Source organism: Eurosta solidaginis, chromosome 5, assembly GCF_040869045.1.
Source record: "Eurosta solidaginis isolate ZX-2024a chromosome 5, ASM4086904v1, whole genome shotgun sequence".
Taxonomy (NCBI): domain Eukaryota; kingdom Metazoa; phylum Arthropoda; class Insecta; order Diptera; family Tephritidae; genus Eurosta; species Eurosta solidaginis.
In genome coordinates, this window is record NC_090323.1 from 206,975,833 (window position 1) to 206,991,616 (window position 15,784).

General features: G+C 36.8%; 1 protein-coding gene across 2 annotated transcripts in view; it reads right to left on the reverse strand.

Moving 5' to 3' along the window:
- Window positions 1–15,784, reverse strand: part of nmo (serine/threonine-protein kinase nemo) — a 709,728-nt gene that overhangs the window by 115,891 nt on the left and 578,053 nt on the right. For both annotated transcript variants that reach the window (XR_010953505.1, XM_067787810.1), the window contains exon 3: window positions 10,786–10,915. Coding sequence is in view for 1 of the 2 variants with exons in the window: in XM_067787810.1 (XP_067643911.1) it covers window positions 10,786–10,915 (130 nt within the window). In the remaining variant the exon portion in view is untranslated. The remainder of the gene's footprint in view (window positions 1–10,785; window positions 10,916–15,784) is intronic.

The following is a 15,784-nucleotide window of genomic DNA, read 5'->3' on the forward strand; positions in this document are numbered from 1 at the left end:
TTTTTATTCTTATTGCTTTATCTCTTTAATTTTATTTTCGTTATTTTTTTAACATTATTTGTATTTAAAGCGAATATCGTTTATATTTTGCTTTTGTGCGAGCTGTGCTGATATAATTTTTAAGCACTGATCGATTACGACCTGACCCGTTTACAAAGCTGTAGGTCTAACGGATGTTGATTACTTTTATAGCCACAATATAATGAACTATTTTTATTTACTGCCATTCGTTATGTCTTACTTTTATTTAATGCTTTTTATGTGCTTTACATATAAAGTTAGTCATAGTGCACTAAATCATTGAACTAGGTCAAACTGTTACTACTTTAGAACTAGTCTGTTCATGAATTATTTCATAAAATTTGTTTCAGTATAGTGACTTCCCCAGTTTTGGACTATGTATAACTTGTTCCTTAATACGTGAAATTTGTAAATATAAATTCCATATATTTTGGCAAGTAGCACAACCCAATATTTGGGAAGCTCTCGAACCTTAATATCTTTAAGGTTTGATATGGAAGGTTGAGGATCGCATTTGTTTGTATGATGACCACTGATGGCTAGAACTTGTAACTACTGTTATCACTTCCAATTTTTACAAGCATTGGCCTCGGTAAACCTTAAACTCACCCGTACTGAGTCTAGACCAACGAAGGCCTAGCTTATCGGCCAGCTCGTTTTTCTGTACTAGCCAGGTTTTTAGTGTAATCTACACAATACTAAAAAGGCGCGATATTATTGGTGTTAAAACTAAAAGACGCCTAGCTATATTAAAAATATGGCTAAGCTATTCATTGAAACACCTTCGCCTAATTGGGAGTCGGCAACGAGCCAGAAAGATCTCGACCCACAACAAGAGGCCCCGTGTTTTCTTAGCTGGCTCGACGTCCACCCATCCAGAAGCAGAGAGCAAGTGGCCAGCGCGATCTCAGTCTCCACTGGTGGATACGTTCAGTTTACCAGTGCTTGCCTAGCCCAAGACATCAGATTGACAGTTGCCATGGATATACTTATGCCCTGGCATCGAAATACTTTTTATCAAAAATTAGTTGTAGAAGTTGCCACCGCAAGGGAGGTCAATCATGCGCAGCCATGGCCGAGCTAGCGCTTTTATAGCCGCCTAACTATTTAAGTTGTTGTTAAATTCCCCAACAGTTACAGCGGTGGATAGCATCCTATCAACCGCATTCTTTCCAGCAGCGGCCTCCGCCTGGAAGACGATGCAGTGTTTGGCCAACCTAAATTTCCTGCTAACACCGAGCTTATGGAAGAATACACCACCTTCCAACCCTCCCGTCCAACTTGGATCCATACATGAACAGGTTCACGAGACTCCCGCCCCATATTAATTTCGCGCAATATGAGTGGCGAATGTGGCAACAACAGCGAAAGCCGGCGCACAGATGTCTGCCCTGTTAGGGATGATGCCGAAGTCGGTCAGAATGCTGGAGTTCCAGTCATTAAATAGCTGTATGTCGAAGCCGTATTGCCGGCTGGGATGTGGTCATTTTACCCACGATGCCAGCGGGTACATATTCAGCATTGTGTTTAGTGCCGAAATAGATGTTGTACGAAATAGAAGCTCTCCACCAGAACAGAACGCCACAAAAGAGAGTCGGCTTGACCGCCATATAGTACAGCTTATGTACAACATTTGGCGAGAGCCGCCAGCATTTGCCAATCGTCCCTGTCTACATTAAGCTTTCATAACAGCTTGCTATCAAAATAATGCTATGGTACTTATTTCTGTCAGACAGCGCCAATAAAGGCCTGGATTCAGAACCGAGCTTCGGTTTGCTGGGGTGGTTAGCCAATCCGCATTTTTCAGACCAGCTGGTCACGACATCCAGGCTACCCTGTGAAAAGTCCTTCAGTCCATTCAAAAATTTACGCCTGATCAGATTTGCCAAGACATCGCCCTCTACCATAGCCCAAAACTGAGGAGAAAAACCACCACCCTGTGGCGTGCAGCTTTTCACCTTTATCGGAGCCGTAGTTTCTCTCCACTCCGCTGATATAGGTCTGCCACTCAAAAATCCGCTGATGTATTATACCCAAGTCGATTCAATTGCCGGCAGGATATTGGTCGAGGCTCCTCCTGGATTACATAGCCTAACGCAGGTCGAATCAATGATTTGCATATACATATGTGTGTGTCAATATATTACGAAGAAATAAGGTAGAGCAGAGGGAGCCAAAGAAGAGGGTCCAAGTCTCAAGGTTCATCAATCTAAGCTGTATCTAATACTGATACTGAAACATCACGGGACCAAGGGATTAAGCTTTCAAGCACGTTTGACGCAGCAACTTTTTGTTAAAAAAAAAAAAAATAAATGTAAGGCGCGATAACCTCCGAAGAGATCTAAGGCCGAGCTTCTCTTCCAATTTGCGTCGTGCTCCTCTTGATTTTTCCCTACAAATTGGCCGGACGGGACCTACATGTTTTATGCCGACCCCGAACGGCATCTGCAAGGCAGATGAGTTTTCACTGAGAGCTTTTCATGGCAGAAATACAATCGGAGCGCTTGCCAGACACTGCCGAGGGGCGACCCCGCTTAGAAAAATTTTCTTCTAATTGAAAAATCTTATTTCTAAAATTTTGATGTTGCTTTGCCCGGGAGTTGAACCCAGGGCATACGGTGTGATAGGCGGAGCACGCTACCATCACACCACGGTGGCCGCCAACTTTTTGTTAAGTCTACTAAAAATCTAGTCAAAATCACACACTTAATTCGTTCGAAATTATTGGTTGCCTTTAAGTTCAAGAACAGAAAATTTGCAATTGCATATTTTTTATTATAAAAGAGAAATTAATTGAAGCCACTCGTTTAACTTTTGAATAATTGAATTATTTGAGTATTCACGATGACGGGAAATATGTTGATTCATAAATATGAAAACTAAATAGCAGCCCAGTTTAAAAGCAATAAAACTATTTAAAAAGCATTGAATGCCATACAAGTGCTTGTGAGTTTATGCTTACTTAAATTGTGTATGTGCTTGCATATGTTCTATTTTCATAAGAAGTGTTGCCATCTTGGTTCATTACAACCGAGAGTGGCAGTTTTTTTTACGTTTGGCATTTTGGTTATTTTCTGTTTGATCACTTTTTGTAAAAGAATTTATCGATTTTAGTTGTAAACTCGCCTTACCAGGTACCGATGCATAGAAGCCCACACAATAGGCAATCGAAATTTTAGATAACGTATCGACGATTAATGAAAAAGGGTACCAAGTCGTAAAGAAAAGTTGGAATCTCCTCTACCTAATCTATAAAAACTTGCGAGTATTTAATAGCAGCAAAAATACAAATTTTTTTCTCAAAGATGTTTAAGCTTTTCTTCCATATAAAGAATACAGCTTTTTGCACTTTGTAAAGAAAAAAGCCTAAGACATCTTTCGGAACAAAGATTTTTATAATCTATACGAGTTTTGAAGAATTTCCAACTCCGGAGCAGAATAAAGACCTAAGTGTGGCAACCACGTTCATTTATATCATACAATATGCAATAATAGAAATTCAAACATTCATATTTGTATTCATTGAAATGGACAAATAAATGCACATTCATAGTGCATAAATGTATTTATGGTCGAATAACGGAAACTGGAATTTTATTATTAATATTTGCGAGCTCAAAATGGGTTTAGTAGTTGCCAACTAAAAAGGCTAAAATGTAGGAAACAACAAAAAATATTTAATAACAAAATATTTATTTATCCACAGTTCAATGGATTATTTAAGAATATAAAAAGTGGATTGCAGTTTTAAAATATTTTATCTTCACATATTAGAATATTACGGCTTTAACAAGTGCATACAGATTGAACTAAAATGTTTTTATTCGAAATTTGAGGTTTTAAAACTGGAAGTGTTAATCCTTGTTTAAAGTTTCAAAGTTGTGGTGGACGTTTCTTAGCTGAACTTTCTCGAACATATGAACATGAATGACATGATTTGCAAATATTAACATAACACTGGGCCGAAGATTAGCATTTCTGACATCACTAAGCTCTTAATAAATAAACACATATGTACTTAGCAAACAAGAGCGAAGAAGAAAGAGAAACAATCACGTTATCCCAGCTAAGAGTAGAAGCTTTTACATATAGTTAGAAGAAAAACAAAAACTATAGATATACATGTATATAGCTGAATAACCAAGTATGAGATACAACTGTTCCAGAAGGCATGTTCGTGAGAAGTCAAGAGCTTAGGAGAAATAGATGAACGAGGCTAACTGAGAGTATAAAAGCAGCGCGATGCAAGCGATAATCAATCAGCTTGTTTTTGAACATGCTTTAGTGATATACGCGATAATTGTAAAGTACTGCTCCCAAATTAGTTAAAATAAAGAACGTTTTGTTATACTGAATATTTGAGTTATTTATTCGACAGTTCAGAGATGTGAACATTAACAGAAGTAGCCAAATAATCAGGAATTTCCCGAAATTCATAAAAATACTTGTATTAGATCGATTTCTTGTTTTTGCAAAAATTTCAGTACAAAATTGGTGAATCTTGCAATCTAATTTTGAGTAGCTTACCGTGGAGCTACAGTCTTAAGACTTGTAATACACTGCAGAACCCGATGACAATGCAACATGAGGGATAAGGGAGGGATCGAAATATTTAGAGATCTTTAGAAAATGTACGAAGAGCATATGGAATCTTGCGTTCGGTTCACCTAGAAGCTTGCAATCTTACACTCAGGTTATGCTACACGGACAATATAACAAAAGGAAAAAAAATTTGTCTAGGTGGCGCACGGGTCGAGAGAACTTGAAAATTTATACGATATTAAGCCCGTTTTTTCAGTAGTTTGTTAAGCTAAGCTTATGCTAAGTTTGCTTAAACTCAAGTCAAATTTAAACTCCAGTTAAACTACTGAGCAGTTTTTCAGTCACTGTTTAAGGCCGCTTTTGGGGTAGATTCTTTTGTGCGCAACATTGGCTTTTTATTACCTAGATAATTTGTAGATACGGCAACAGCTGGATATTGTTTACCCAACAAACATGGAAAAAAAATTTCTAGTTCCGGAGGTGATATCCAACATCATTATTTAATTATTCTTAAACCGGGTCGATATCCAACTTCATTCTCCTACTATCCAACCTTTGAGAATTTTGTAAAATTTTTAGTTGATCTCCCACGTTATTATAATTATCAAACTATTATTCAACATTTGAGATATTTTGAGAAATATACAGTTCTCAAATGAATATTCAACACATTTCTCCAGTTGATATCCAGTTGGATATCGAGTTGAGATGGAGTTGAAATCTTTAAGGTGGTACTACCAAAACCAACAGCTGTTTATTGTGAGAAATAAACACCTGGTTGATAACAGTAATGAAGCGTAATTCATCAAAAATAAATAATAGATATTTTATTTTATTTTCGTGAAGATACTGTAGTATGGAATCTTATATTCGAGTCCAGTTGGAGAACCACAAGTTGGGAATCAACTTAAGTAATATAATTTTTTGCTTTATAAAAACTTCCCTCTTTTGCCCTCTCGAGTTGAGCCACTGTTTCGCAACAACTCTTGAGATTTTAGAAGTGTGCCTAGTTATCAAGATGAGCTCTAATGGTACTCAAGCCCAAATGCTTGTTGGGTATATTCGGCGCCATTTCGAACGAACGCAAATAACTGATAGGTTAACTAGAGTTTAACCCTGCCTAATCGGCCGCTTAAGCTCAGCTTAAACTTCAGTTAAAGTATACTGAAAAACTGCAGAATTAGTTTAAGCGTATTTTAATTGACAAACTGAATTGAACTTGTACTGAAAACCGGGCCTAAAAATGTTGGAATCCATAGGACGCAAAAATTGCCACAGGATGGCGCGCGAGTCGAGATGCTTACCCATGAGTTAGAGTCCTGAAATTGTTAACATGGTTCAGATCCCAATGAAAGTTTAATACATGGACAAAAGCTCCGCTAGGCGTGGCATGTATTTGGATATGAAGGAAAATTGTACTGTTCCAAATCTAGAATCTTGCTAAAATATCTGCGAAGTTATCATTGAGCTACAAACTTAGTAAGTACCGCATACGTAGTTGAGAAACCGATGAAAATACATTAATAAACCGACAAATGCCTATAGTTGCCGCCCAGGTCGAGAAATTCAGAAATTTTGTACTAAATGGCGAAGTTTTCCGATCAAGTCTTACGAAACATCTCTTTAAGCTACAAACTTGCAACCGCTCACATAGTTCAGAGGACCGAGACAATGAATTACTAACTTTCTTAGCTGGCGCTTAAGTGTTTAAACTGTTATGATCGGAACAATTTGGAGTTTTTGGTCCAGATAAGGAATGGTTAACGGGTCACTGTGCGACACCCGTTCAGAATTTAACATATTGAGTGTTCATAAGGAAATCCAAATTTGGATGCCTGTACAACTCGTCTTAACCGTTTCTATTCGGTACAAGAATTATATAAGATAGTTTTATCGTTTTTTCCCCAGCGGGTTAGGGGATCAGAATATACCCCATGTAGGTATGCCTGTCGTAAGGTGCGACTAAAATAACAGATTCAAGGGGCTGTGTAGCGCAACCCTTCAGGTTGCCAGCGCAATATATAGCTTCTCCAAACCCAATTGTCAACCTCACCTATCTACGGTGAATCCTGTTTCACTAACAGACGAGGCTCTGGTGACCCCAAGCTCCTCATGGAACTTGGGAAGCGTATCGGATCTGTTTTCGGCAAAGGACCATCACATCGATAACACTACCCAAAGCCTTCGGGGAGCAACCTTATCGCTACAACAACAACAACATTGTTTTTGGGTATTGAAAATTAAGAACTTTTATAGAGCAATCCTAACTTGGACACCTGTGAAACACTCATTAACTGTCTACAATCGGAACCAAACTGTAGATGTGATATTTTTTACCTAGGTTTTATAAGTACCACCCTAATGTTCATATGATACTAATAAATAAAGAGGAAATTTCAAAAAAAAATTAAAAAAATTAAAATAGGAAATTGCAGATGATTACTATTGAAATTTACTAAACGATTCGTAAATTCAAGACATTCAACTGGTTCTCTCAACAATTTGCGATGAAAGGACACTTTTAATCATATTGCCTGAGCTAATGCATATAACGTACAACAAAGATCACGTCCAATTCTATCATTTAATGCAAAAAACTTTGCCGCTTCTACATTTGCAGTTTAAACGTTTTTCATGAGAATGTAAATACGTACATGACCTAATAGTGCATTCAATAAGCACAAACGGGCAACAACAATGTCGACAGTTTGTAACGTGTAAAGCATATTTCGAAAAGCGCCTATTGATATGCAATGAAAATTTTTAAAGGTTTGAAATTCAATAGTTTTCAAAAATTGAAAGGTAGTAGCTGCTTTTGAATTGCAAAGGCTCGCGGCAAACAAATAATTACATGTGCTGCGTACTCTGATGCATAAACAAGTATGGAATGAATGTATTTTAATACACAAGAGAAAGAGTAAGAAAGGACGAGTGGGAACGACGATGAAAATAAGCAAAACGCCGCCATTGCGTGCCATGAAAATAAAATAATTGGCCATAGTTTACAAATCTAAAACGTGATGCATAAATTCAATCGTTTCATTTCAAAATTGTGAAAAGCATATGTGACACAGAACGGAAAATGATATCGAACAAGTAAGGAAGGCTAAGTTCGGGTGTAACCGAACCTTACATACTCAGTTGAGAGCTATGGAGACAAAATAAGGAAAAATCACCATGTAGGAAAATGAACCTAGGGTAACCCTGGAATGTGTTTGTATGACATGCGTATCAAATGGAAGGTATTAAATAGTATTTTAAGAGAGAGTGGGCCATAGTTCTATAGGCGGACGCCATTTAGGGATATTGCCATAAAGGTGGACAAGGGCTGACTCTAGAATTTGTTTGTACGATATGGGTATCAAATGAAAGGTGTTAATGAGTATTTTAAAAGGGAGTGGGCCTTAGTTCTATAGGTCGACGCCTTTTTGAGATATCGCCAAAAGGTGGACCAGGGGTGACTCTAGAATTTCTTTGTACGATATGGGTATCAAATGAAAGGTTTTAATGAGTATTTTAAAAGGGAATGGGCCTTAGTTCTATAGGTGGATGCCTTTTCGAGATATCGCCATAAAGGTGGACCAGGGGTGACTCTAGATTTTGTTTGTACGATATGGGTATTAAATGAAAGGTGTTAATGAGTGTTTTAAAAGGGCGTGGGCCTTAGTTCTATAGGTGGACGCCTTTTCGAGATATCGCCATAAGGGTGGACCAGGGGTGACTCTTGAAATTCTTTGTACGATAAGGGTATCAAACGAGAGGTTATAATGAGTATTTTAAAAGGGCGTTGGCCTTAGTTCTATAGGTGGACGCCTTTTCGAGATATCGCCATAAAGGTGGACCAGGGGTGACTCTAGAAATTCTTTGTACGATAAGGGTATCAAACGAGAGGTTATAATGAGTATTTTAAAAGGGAGTAGGCCTTAGTTCTATAGGTGGACGCCTTTTAGAGATATCGCCATAAAGGTGGACCAGGGGTGACTCTATAATGTGTTTGTACGATATGGGTATCTAATAAAGCTATTAATGAGGGTTTTTAAAGGGAGTGGTGGTAGTTGTATATGTGAAGGCGTTTTCGAGATATCGACCAAAATGTGGACCAGGGTGACCCAGAACATCATCTGTCGGGTACTGCTAATTTATTTATATATGTAATACCACGAACAGTATTCCTGCCAATATTCCAAGGGCTTTTGATTTCGCCCTGCAGAACTTTTTCATTTTCTTCTACTTAATATGGTAGGTGTCACACACATTTTACAAAGTTTTTTTCTTAAGTTATATTTTGCGTCAATAAACCAATCCAATTACCATGTTTCATCCCTTTTTTCGTATTTGGTATAGAATTACGGCATTTTTTCATTTTTCGTAATTGTCGATATCGAAAAAGTGGGCGTGGTCACTGTCGGATTTCGACCTTTTTTTATACCAATACAAAGTGAGTTCAGATAAGTACGTGAACTAAGTTTAGTAAATATATATCGATTTTTGCTCAAGTTATCGTGTTAAGGGCTCAGCGGCAGGACAGACGAACGACTGTGTATAAAAACTGGGCGTGGCTTCAACCAATTTCGCCCTTTTTCACAGAAAACAGCTATCGTCCTAGAATCTAAGCCGCTACCAAATTTCACAAGGATTGGTCAATTTTTGTTCGACTTATGGCATTAAAAGTATCCTAGACAAATTAAATGAAAAAGGGCGGATCCACGCCCATTTTGAAATTTTCTTTTATTTTTGTATTTTGTTACACCATATCATTACTGCAGTTGAATGTTGACATAATTGACTCACATACTGTAAAGATATTAAATTTTTTGTTAAAATTTGACTTAAAAAAAATTTTTTTTTTTAAAGTGGGCGTGGCCGTTCTCCGATTTTGTTAATTTCTATTAAGCATATGTACATATAGTAATAGGGGTAACGTTTTCCTGCCAAATTTCGTCCTGACATCTTCAACGAATGCCAAATTACAGCTTGCAAAACTTTTAAATTACCTGCTTTTAAAAGTGGGCGGTGCTACGCCCATTGCCCAAAATTTTACTAATTTTCTACTTTGCATCATAAATTCAACTCACCTACCAAGTTTCATCGCTTTATCCGTCTTTGGTAATGAATTATCGCACTTTTTCGGTTTTTCGAAATTTTCGATATCGAAAAAGTGGGCGTGGTTATTGTCCGATAACGTTCATTTTAAATAGCGATCTGAAATGAGTGCCCAGGAAGCTACATACCAAGTTTCATCAAGATACCTCAAAATTTACTCAACTTATCGTGTTAACGGGCAGACGGACGGACGGACGGACATAGCTCAATCAAATTTTTTTTCGATACTGATGATTTTGATATATCTATCTCGATTCCTTTATACCTGTACAACCAACCGTTATCCAATCAAAGTTAATATACTCTGTGAGCTCTGCTCAACTGAGTATAAAAACGTGAAGAAAAAAATTTACGAAAGGGCATTGCAACAATTCAGTGAAACTTAGCGAAATGGAAAACATTGCAAAGCGTCAAAATGAAATCTATATCTAAATATTTTTTCACAATGTTGACTTGATGCGTAAACTTCAAAATTTATTTTGTGCGAATAATTTTTTAGATGGAAAAGCAAAATAGAAATGCAAGAACACGCAGGACAGACAAATTCTATCAAGCAATGCATACTTTTAGGCAAACAAGCTTTATTTAGACGCTGTTTGCACATTTTGTTGCTGGAACACGCGGACGGACACCGAGTTTCTTGTCCTTGACGATTGCTATGTGCTGTTTTTTTTTTGTTCTGTTCTTTGTAAATTTTTTTTTTTTTTTTCTGTTAAAGCACTTTTTGTTGGTTTTGGATACACGCTTCATAGTAATTTTGAAAAATTTTCCATAGATACATTCTTTTTTTTTATGTATTGAAATGGAACTTCCAGTTGCTGCATGAAAAGAGTCGCCGTTTTTTACAATAATACGCAACTCCAAAAGGGAAGTGTCAATAATCAGCAGCAAAAGTTTTTAAGTGTAAGCAGGATCTAACATCAAAATTTTCTTTCTTTCGAAATTTTCTATAAAGTAATACATAATCGGAATGCTCTCATTCTCCGAGAAGAACAATAGTTGCATATTTTTAGGAGTGAAATATTTAGGCTGCATATTTTTAAGATACAAATACAAGTCGATGTTCCTAATAAATAAAATTGTGCCCAGAATTTATTGTAATATTTATTTTGTACTCACATTTTCATGCTTAAAAAAGCACAGCATTTTTAATTCACGAAAAACTCGTTTCGATGAGACCAGCGACTGAAACACATTTGGAAGTTTTTTAAGCGCGACGCGTCGTCCATCGCGTGGATCTGTGACTGCCCTGTAAAGAAAAAAGAAAATAGGTGTTATACCTTAAGTAAACGTTGAAATATTTAACTTTATGAAATATGAATAAAAAATGTTAGTTCGGAATGATGGCTTTGGCAACCAAGTTTGTGAGATAATTAGTAAGGCGAAAATGGAAAAGTCCTGACTCATGCAACGTCTTCCAGGCGGAAGTTTATGTCATAGAGAAAAGAGCTATTTTACTCCAAGACAGCACGGCCTCATACACCAATGTAACGATCCTCGCCGAGCTCTGTACGAGCACCGCTGGTTTATCTTATGAGAAAAATATGAGGTTGGGGCTACGGACTTGCTGTGGATCAACCGAGATAATTGCGAGTAATCAACCTCCTTCTGACCATGTTTGCATAGAAAAGAAACTATCTCCCTTCCGTAAACAAATCTACGGTGAGAGTACGAACAGGTTTCATTACACTATTGCACCGATACTCATACTGTGGCTCATACAAACGAGATTCCTCTGCAGAAGCTGTCAGAATGAGAATGAAGAGGAGTCAACTTTCTCTGCCCATGTCCACAACCGCGGACAAGATAATACAGAAGGTTGCATGGTTTTTTTGACAGTCTGGGAGAGGTTGTCATGGTAGATCTTTCACTGCTAATTAAGAGAACACAGAAAGAAAGTGGTTCGTAAGAGCTACTAGGAAGTAATCACTTTGTACGAATGTGCGCCACTAGGCACTGACTGAGAGCATTGTCATTGAAAAAGTGTCTTCGAGTGCAAATTATTTCAACCTAACCCAACCTAACGAACTAGGTCTAACTTAGACCATGACTGAAATGGTATCGTTGACAGGTTTGAAATATGATTCCACCAACAAGTGGAGATATATTTAAAACACAGCTGACCGTTTAGTTTGTGGTCTAAATGTGTGACAAATCTGCACTCTCAACTGTCCTTAATTGGCCTCAACTGGCTTTAAATTCCGTTATTGAATGCGTCTTTAATTATAAAATATCAATCAACATGTGTTTTTCTCTACAATTGCGTTTTCAATATGATAATATTTTTTGTACAAGAACAATATGGCAGATATCAGTAACTATTTTTTGAAAACAAATGTTTAACTTTAGTTGCAGACACGAAAGAGTTCAAGTATGATGCCCCGAAAGTTCTAGTTGCTTTTTTTTCTTCTTTTCCTTCATTTTCTTTTTCTTTTCCGTATCCATCTCTTCTACTTTTCTTTCTTTTTCTCTTTATCTTTGCCTTCGACCTTCTTCTCCTTTTCCTTCTCTTTCACCGCTTCCTCCCTTTTTTCTTTTCATTGTTCTCCCCCTTCTGCTCTTCTTCTTCCCTATCCTTTACCCTCTGATTCTAATCCTTCTTCCCCTTTTCTTTCTTTATCTTCTTTTTATTCGTTTTTCTTTCTTCCTTCTTTTCCCCTCCTTTTCTCCTTCTTATTTTCCTTTTGATTCTCTTTCTTCTCTGCTGTCTCATTCTCTTTTATCGGTTCCTCTTCCTTATCCCTTTCCATTTCCCTTTCCTCATGATTTTCCTTTCCTTCTTCTTTTTTTATTTCTCTTTCTAATTCCAATTCTCCTTCCACTTCTCATTCTTTTTCTTCTTCTCTTACTCCTTCTTCTTCTCCTTCATCTATTCGAAATTTTCGAAATCGAAAAAGTGGGCGTGGGTTGTTACCATTTTTATTTTGGTATGGGTATATCAAATTTGGCTCTCTTTTCAATCTGAGCATTAAAGTTATAGAATACTTCGATAAGTTAATAAAAGGCCAAATAACTTTGAGTTTTAAGCGCAACTAGGTATAATTGAATAACAATTGACGCAATCAATCCAAATGCTATGACAAATGTTCCTTTCGAAGATGAAGTTTCCAGAAAACGTAATAGGCTTAGACAAGGTTTGCTCATATATTATGGGCAGATTCCTCAATATAAATTAAATACCTTTTTGCTGTCTCTTGGGCACTGAAAAGTATGTATTAATAATACTTATTAACTACATACTCGAGTTGTCAAGGAGTGGCTAAAGATATTTCAAAACTCAAATCAAATTATATTGCAAACTAACTTGCTCGAGTAGTAAGCAACAGCAAAAAAGTCAACAAACTCGATCGAGATTTAATATTTGTGCAACCTTTAAGCATGTGCGAATATTTGTTGCTTTTTCCTTGGCCCTTTGTCAAGTGCAAATTTTCAAAAGTGGTCGGGAAGATATTGCCTTATTTGTTGTTATACGCTTTTTACTTTGTCAGTCGAAGACGGTAAACAAAGGAGTTGTTTACATAACAATAACAATCGAAATACAAACCAAAATACACACAGTAACATACAAAAACTAAGCTCATAAGGGGATATCCATGAAAGCCTGAAGTTTTTAAAAAAATGTTAACATTTCAACCTTTTTTGGAAACTTTTTTTGTTTGAAAATAACACGTTATACATTTTTGGGGCTGCCTTAATAACAAACCAAGACTATCGATTGTTGATTTTTAAAATAATGCCGAATCAGCTTAAGTAATCTGCATTAAAGTTCCTTCTATAGAGCTTATGAGATAATCCGAATTATATGTATCTGTTCTTAGCTTTTAAGGAGATACATACATTAAAGCACGTCCGCGTCTGGACACAAGAACTGCAAATACAAAGCGGAGTAATAACAAAAACAAATAAAGTGATGTTTTTAGGATGACTAACGGGATGTATGTAGTAGTGTAGCGTTGGACACGTAAAAGTTGTCGTCAAAACAAAAGCGACAATAAGGTGCGGCATTATGCGGCTTGTTGGGGGTTGAAAGATGCGAAAAGACGCCAAATGTATAGTTCAACGAACTTGAAGACTCACAGAATAAATAAATAGGCTGCGTTCATATTTGTTTTTGAATTTTCAAGATGAGGAGTGAAGAATCAATGAAACTTGGTTTATAGTGAGCCAGTTGAGTGAGGTTTAAAAATATATAACTTTTGCCAGAAGCGTGTATGATAGAAAATAAAAATCTTAGGAAATCAAGTTTGAAAGTTTACCAACATCGAAAATCCATATTCAGGCTATTTTGACAATAAAAAATTGAGGTGGCCCTGCTTGGTACTCGGAAGTTTAATCTTAATCTTTATAACCCACGTTTTATTGTAAACAGAAATTATCAAAAATTTTAGTGTTTTGTGAAAGCGCAAAGAGAGATTTATTTTTTCATAGAGTTCTACTTCAAACATGAAATTCAAAGGCGCCTATGTCCGCTATTGTGGTCTTTTTGGGTATTCTATAAATGTCAATATAATCTCGTTTGTTGGTTAACTTTGTGGCTCATAAAATCTAAAAAAATCTAAATTTATAGTTATATCAGTTTACAATAAAACGCGCGATATATATCTGTAGCTGAGAGGTAAACAGTCGTAAGCCACAGTTTTGGGCCAAACAGAAAATATAATTTTTTTACTTTTCACAATCTTTTCGACCTTCTGTAGCGACTTGTACGAAATTTACTATTTTGACAAATATTACTATGACGCGATACTTTGAAACTTCAAAACCAATCGTGTTTTTCCTAGGCTAATATTTGGGGCACTTTTTCTCTGGAAAGTGCACCATGGGTTGACTTACTACAAAAAATGTTATTTACGTTGCGGTTTACTTGGCATTTCGTATATCATTAGCGCTTTGGCTCGGTTAATATTTGGGTTACTTTTCTCGAGGAGTAGACAAAATTGAATCTTTTTGAAAAATCGCATACGTAGTTCAATATGGAAATTGAGAGAAACGAGGAGAGGAAGCTATAGACGACAGGCATGGGAGAAGGGAGACGCACAGGCGAAGGAACATCTGTAGTGATGGGGCAAGCACATATTCAGGAACGAAGAGAGGACATGCGCTGGGAAGGAGAGGGAGGGATGACGATAGGAATGAGGAGAGAACACTTCAGAGTAGAAAGAAGAGGATAGGGCGAATAGAAGCAGTGGGAGAGATGGTGTGAAATGAAGAGGTGTAAGAATTAAGTAAGAAGTGAAATAAAGAGAAGAAGTTGGAGAAAAAATGAAGAGAAAGGGTAGTGGAGCGTTAAAAATAGAAAGAACAATATACGAGATATAGCTAAATAAAATATATTTTTCAAATAGAGAATGATCTAAGAAACTAAGTGTTGCGGCACCAACGTGCCTGTTAGGTTGGATTGAACTGGGCCCACATAGACTAAATCAGTCCAAAGTGCTACCATAAGTTTGTTTAACGACCAAACTGAAAATCCCTATGAAATATCTGGACCTTTGTTATAAATTATCCCCGTCCTATTGGCAAATACCAGAAGCTTCCTAGAACTATGCTTCTTGCCGCGTAATAGCTAGTGATTTTTTAATGCACTTAATATACCCATGACAAAGCCTTTTAATAGTAATCAAAAATATAAATGAGTCTTATTGCTGATGATCGCGGTAAGGATAGATGGGGGATGTGTTGATCTAAATCAGGTAGAAAGTAAAACCTCGAAACGTGGAACACGTGGCGAACTTTTCTATCTTTATACTGCTTTGCTATCTCTCGTTATTTAAAAGCTATTTAAAATATTCATACAAAACAGGAATACTTGCGATCTACATATTTAGTACCTTCACGCTGAGTTGTGGGCTTGAAGCTTTATAAATCAGAACCCAATGATAGTGCAATACAAAGCAGGAGAAAACCCGGCAGTTAGTACAGTTGGCAAATCTCGTACTTTGAATATGAGCGAGTGATTGATGTATAGAAAAAATTGGCGCTAGGTGCCGCTGAAATCGAAATAATAAGAAAGTTGGTGTTGTAACAAATCGATAAGGTGTCGATAGTTTCTAGATAACAAAATAAATAACTTTTCCATTACAAATCGACAACTTTTCGATAATTCGCCGAAAACTAA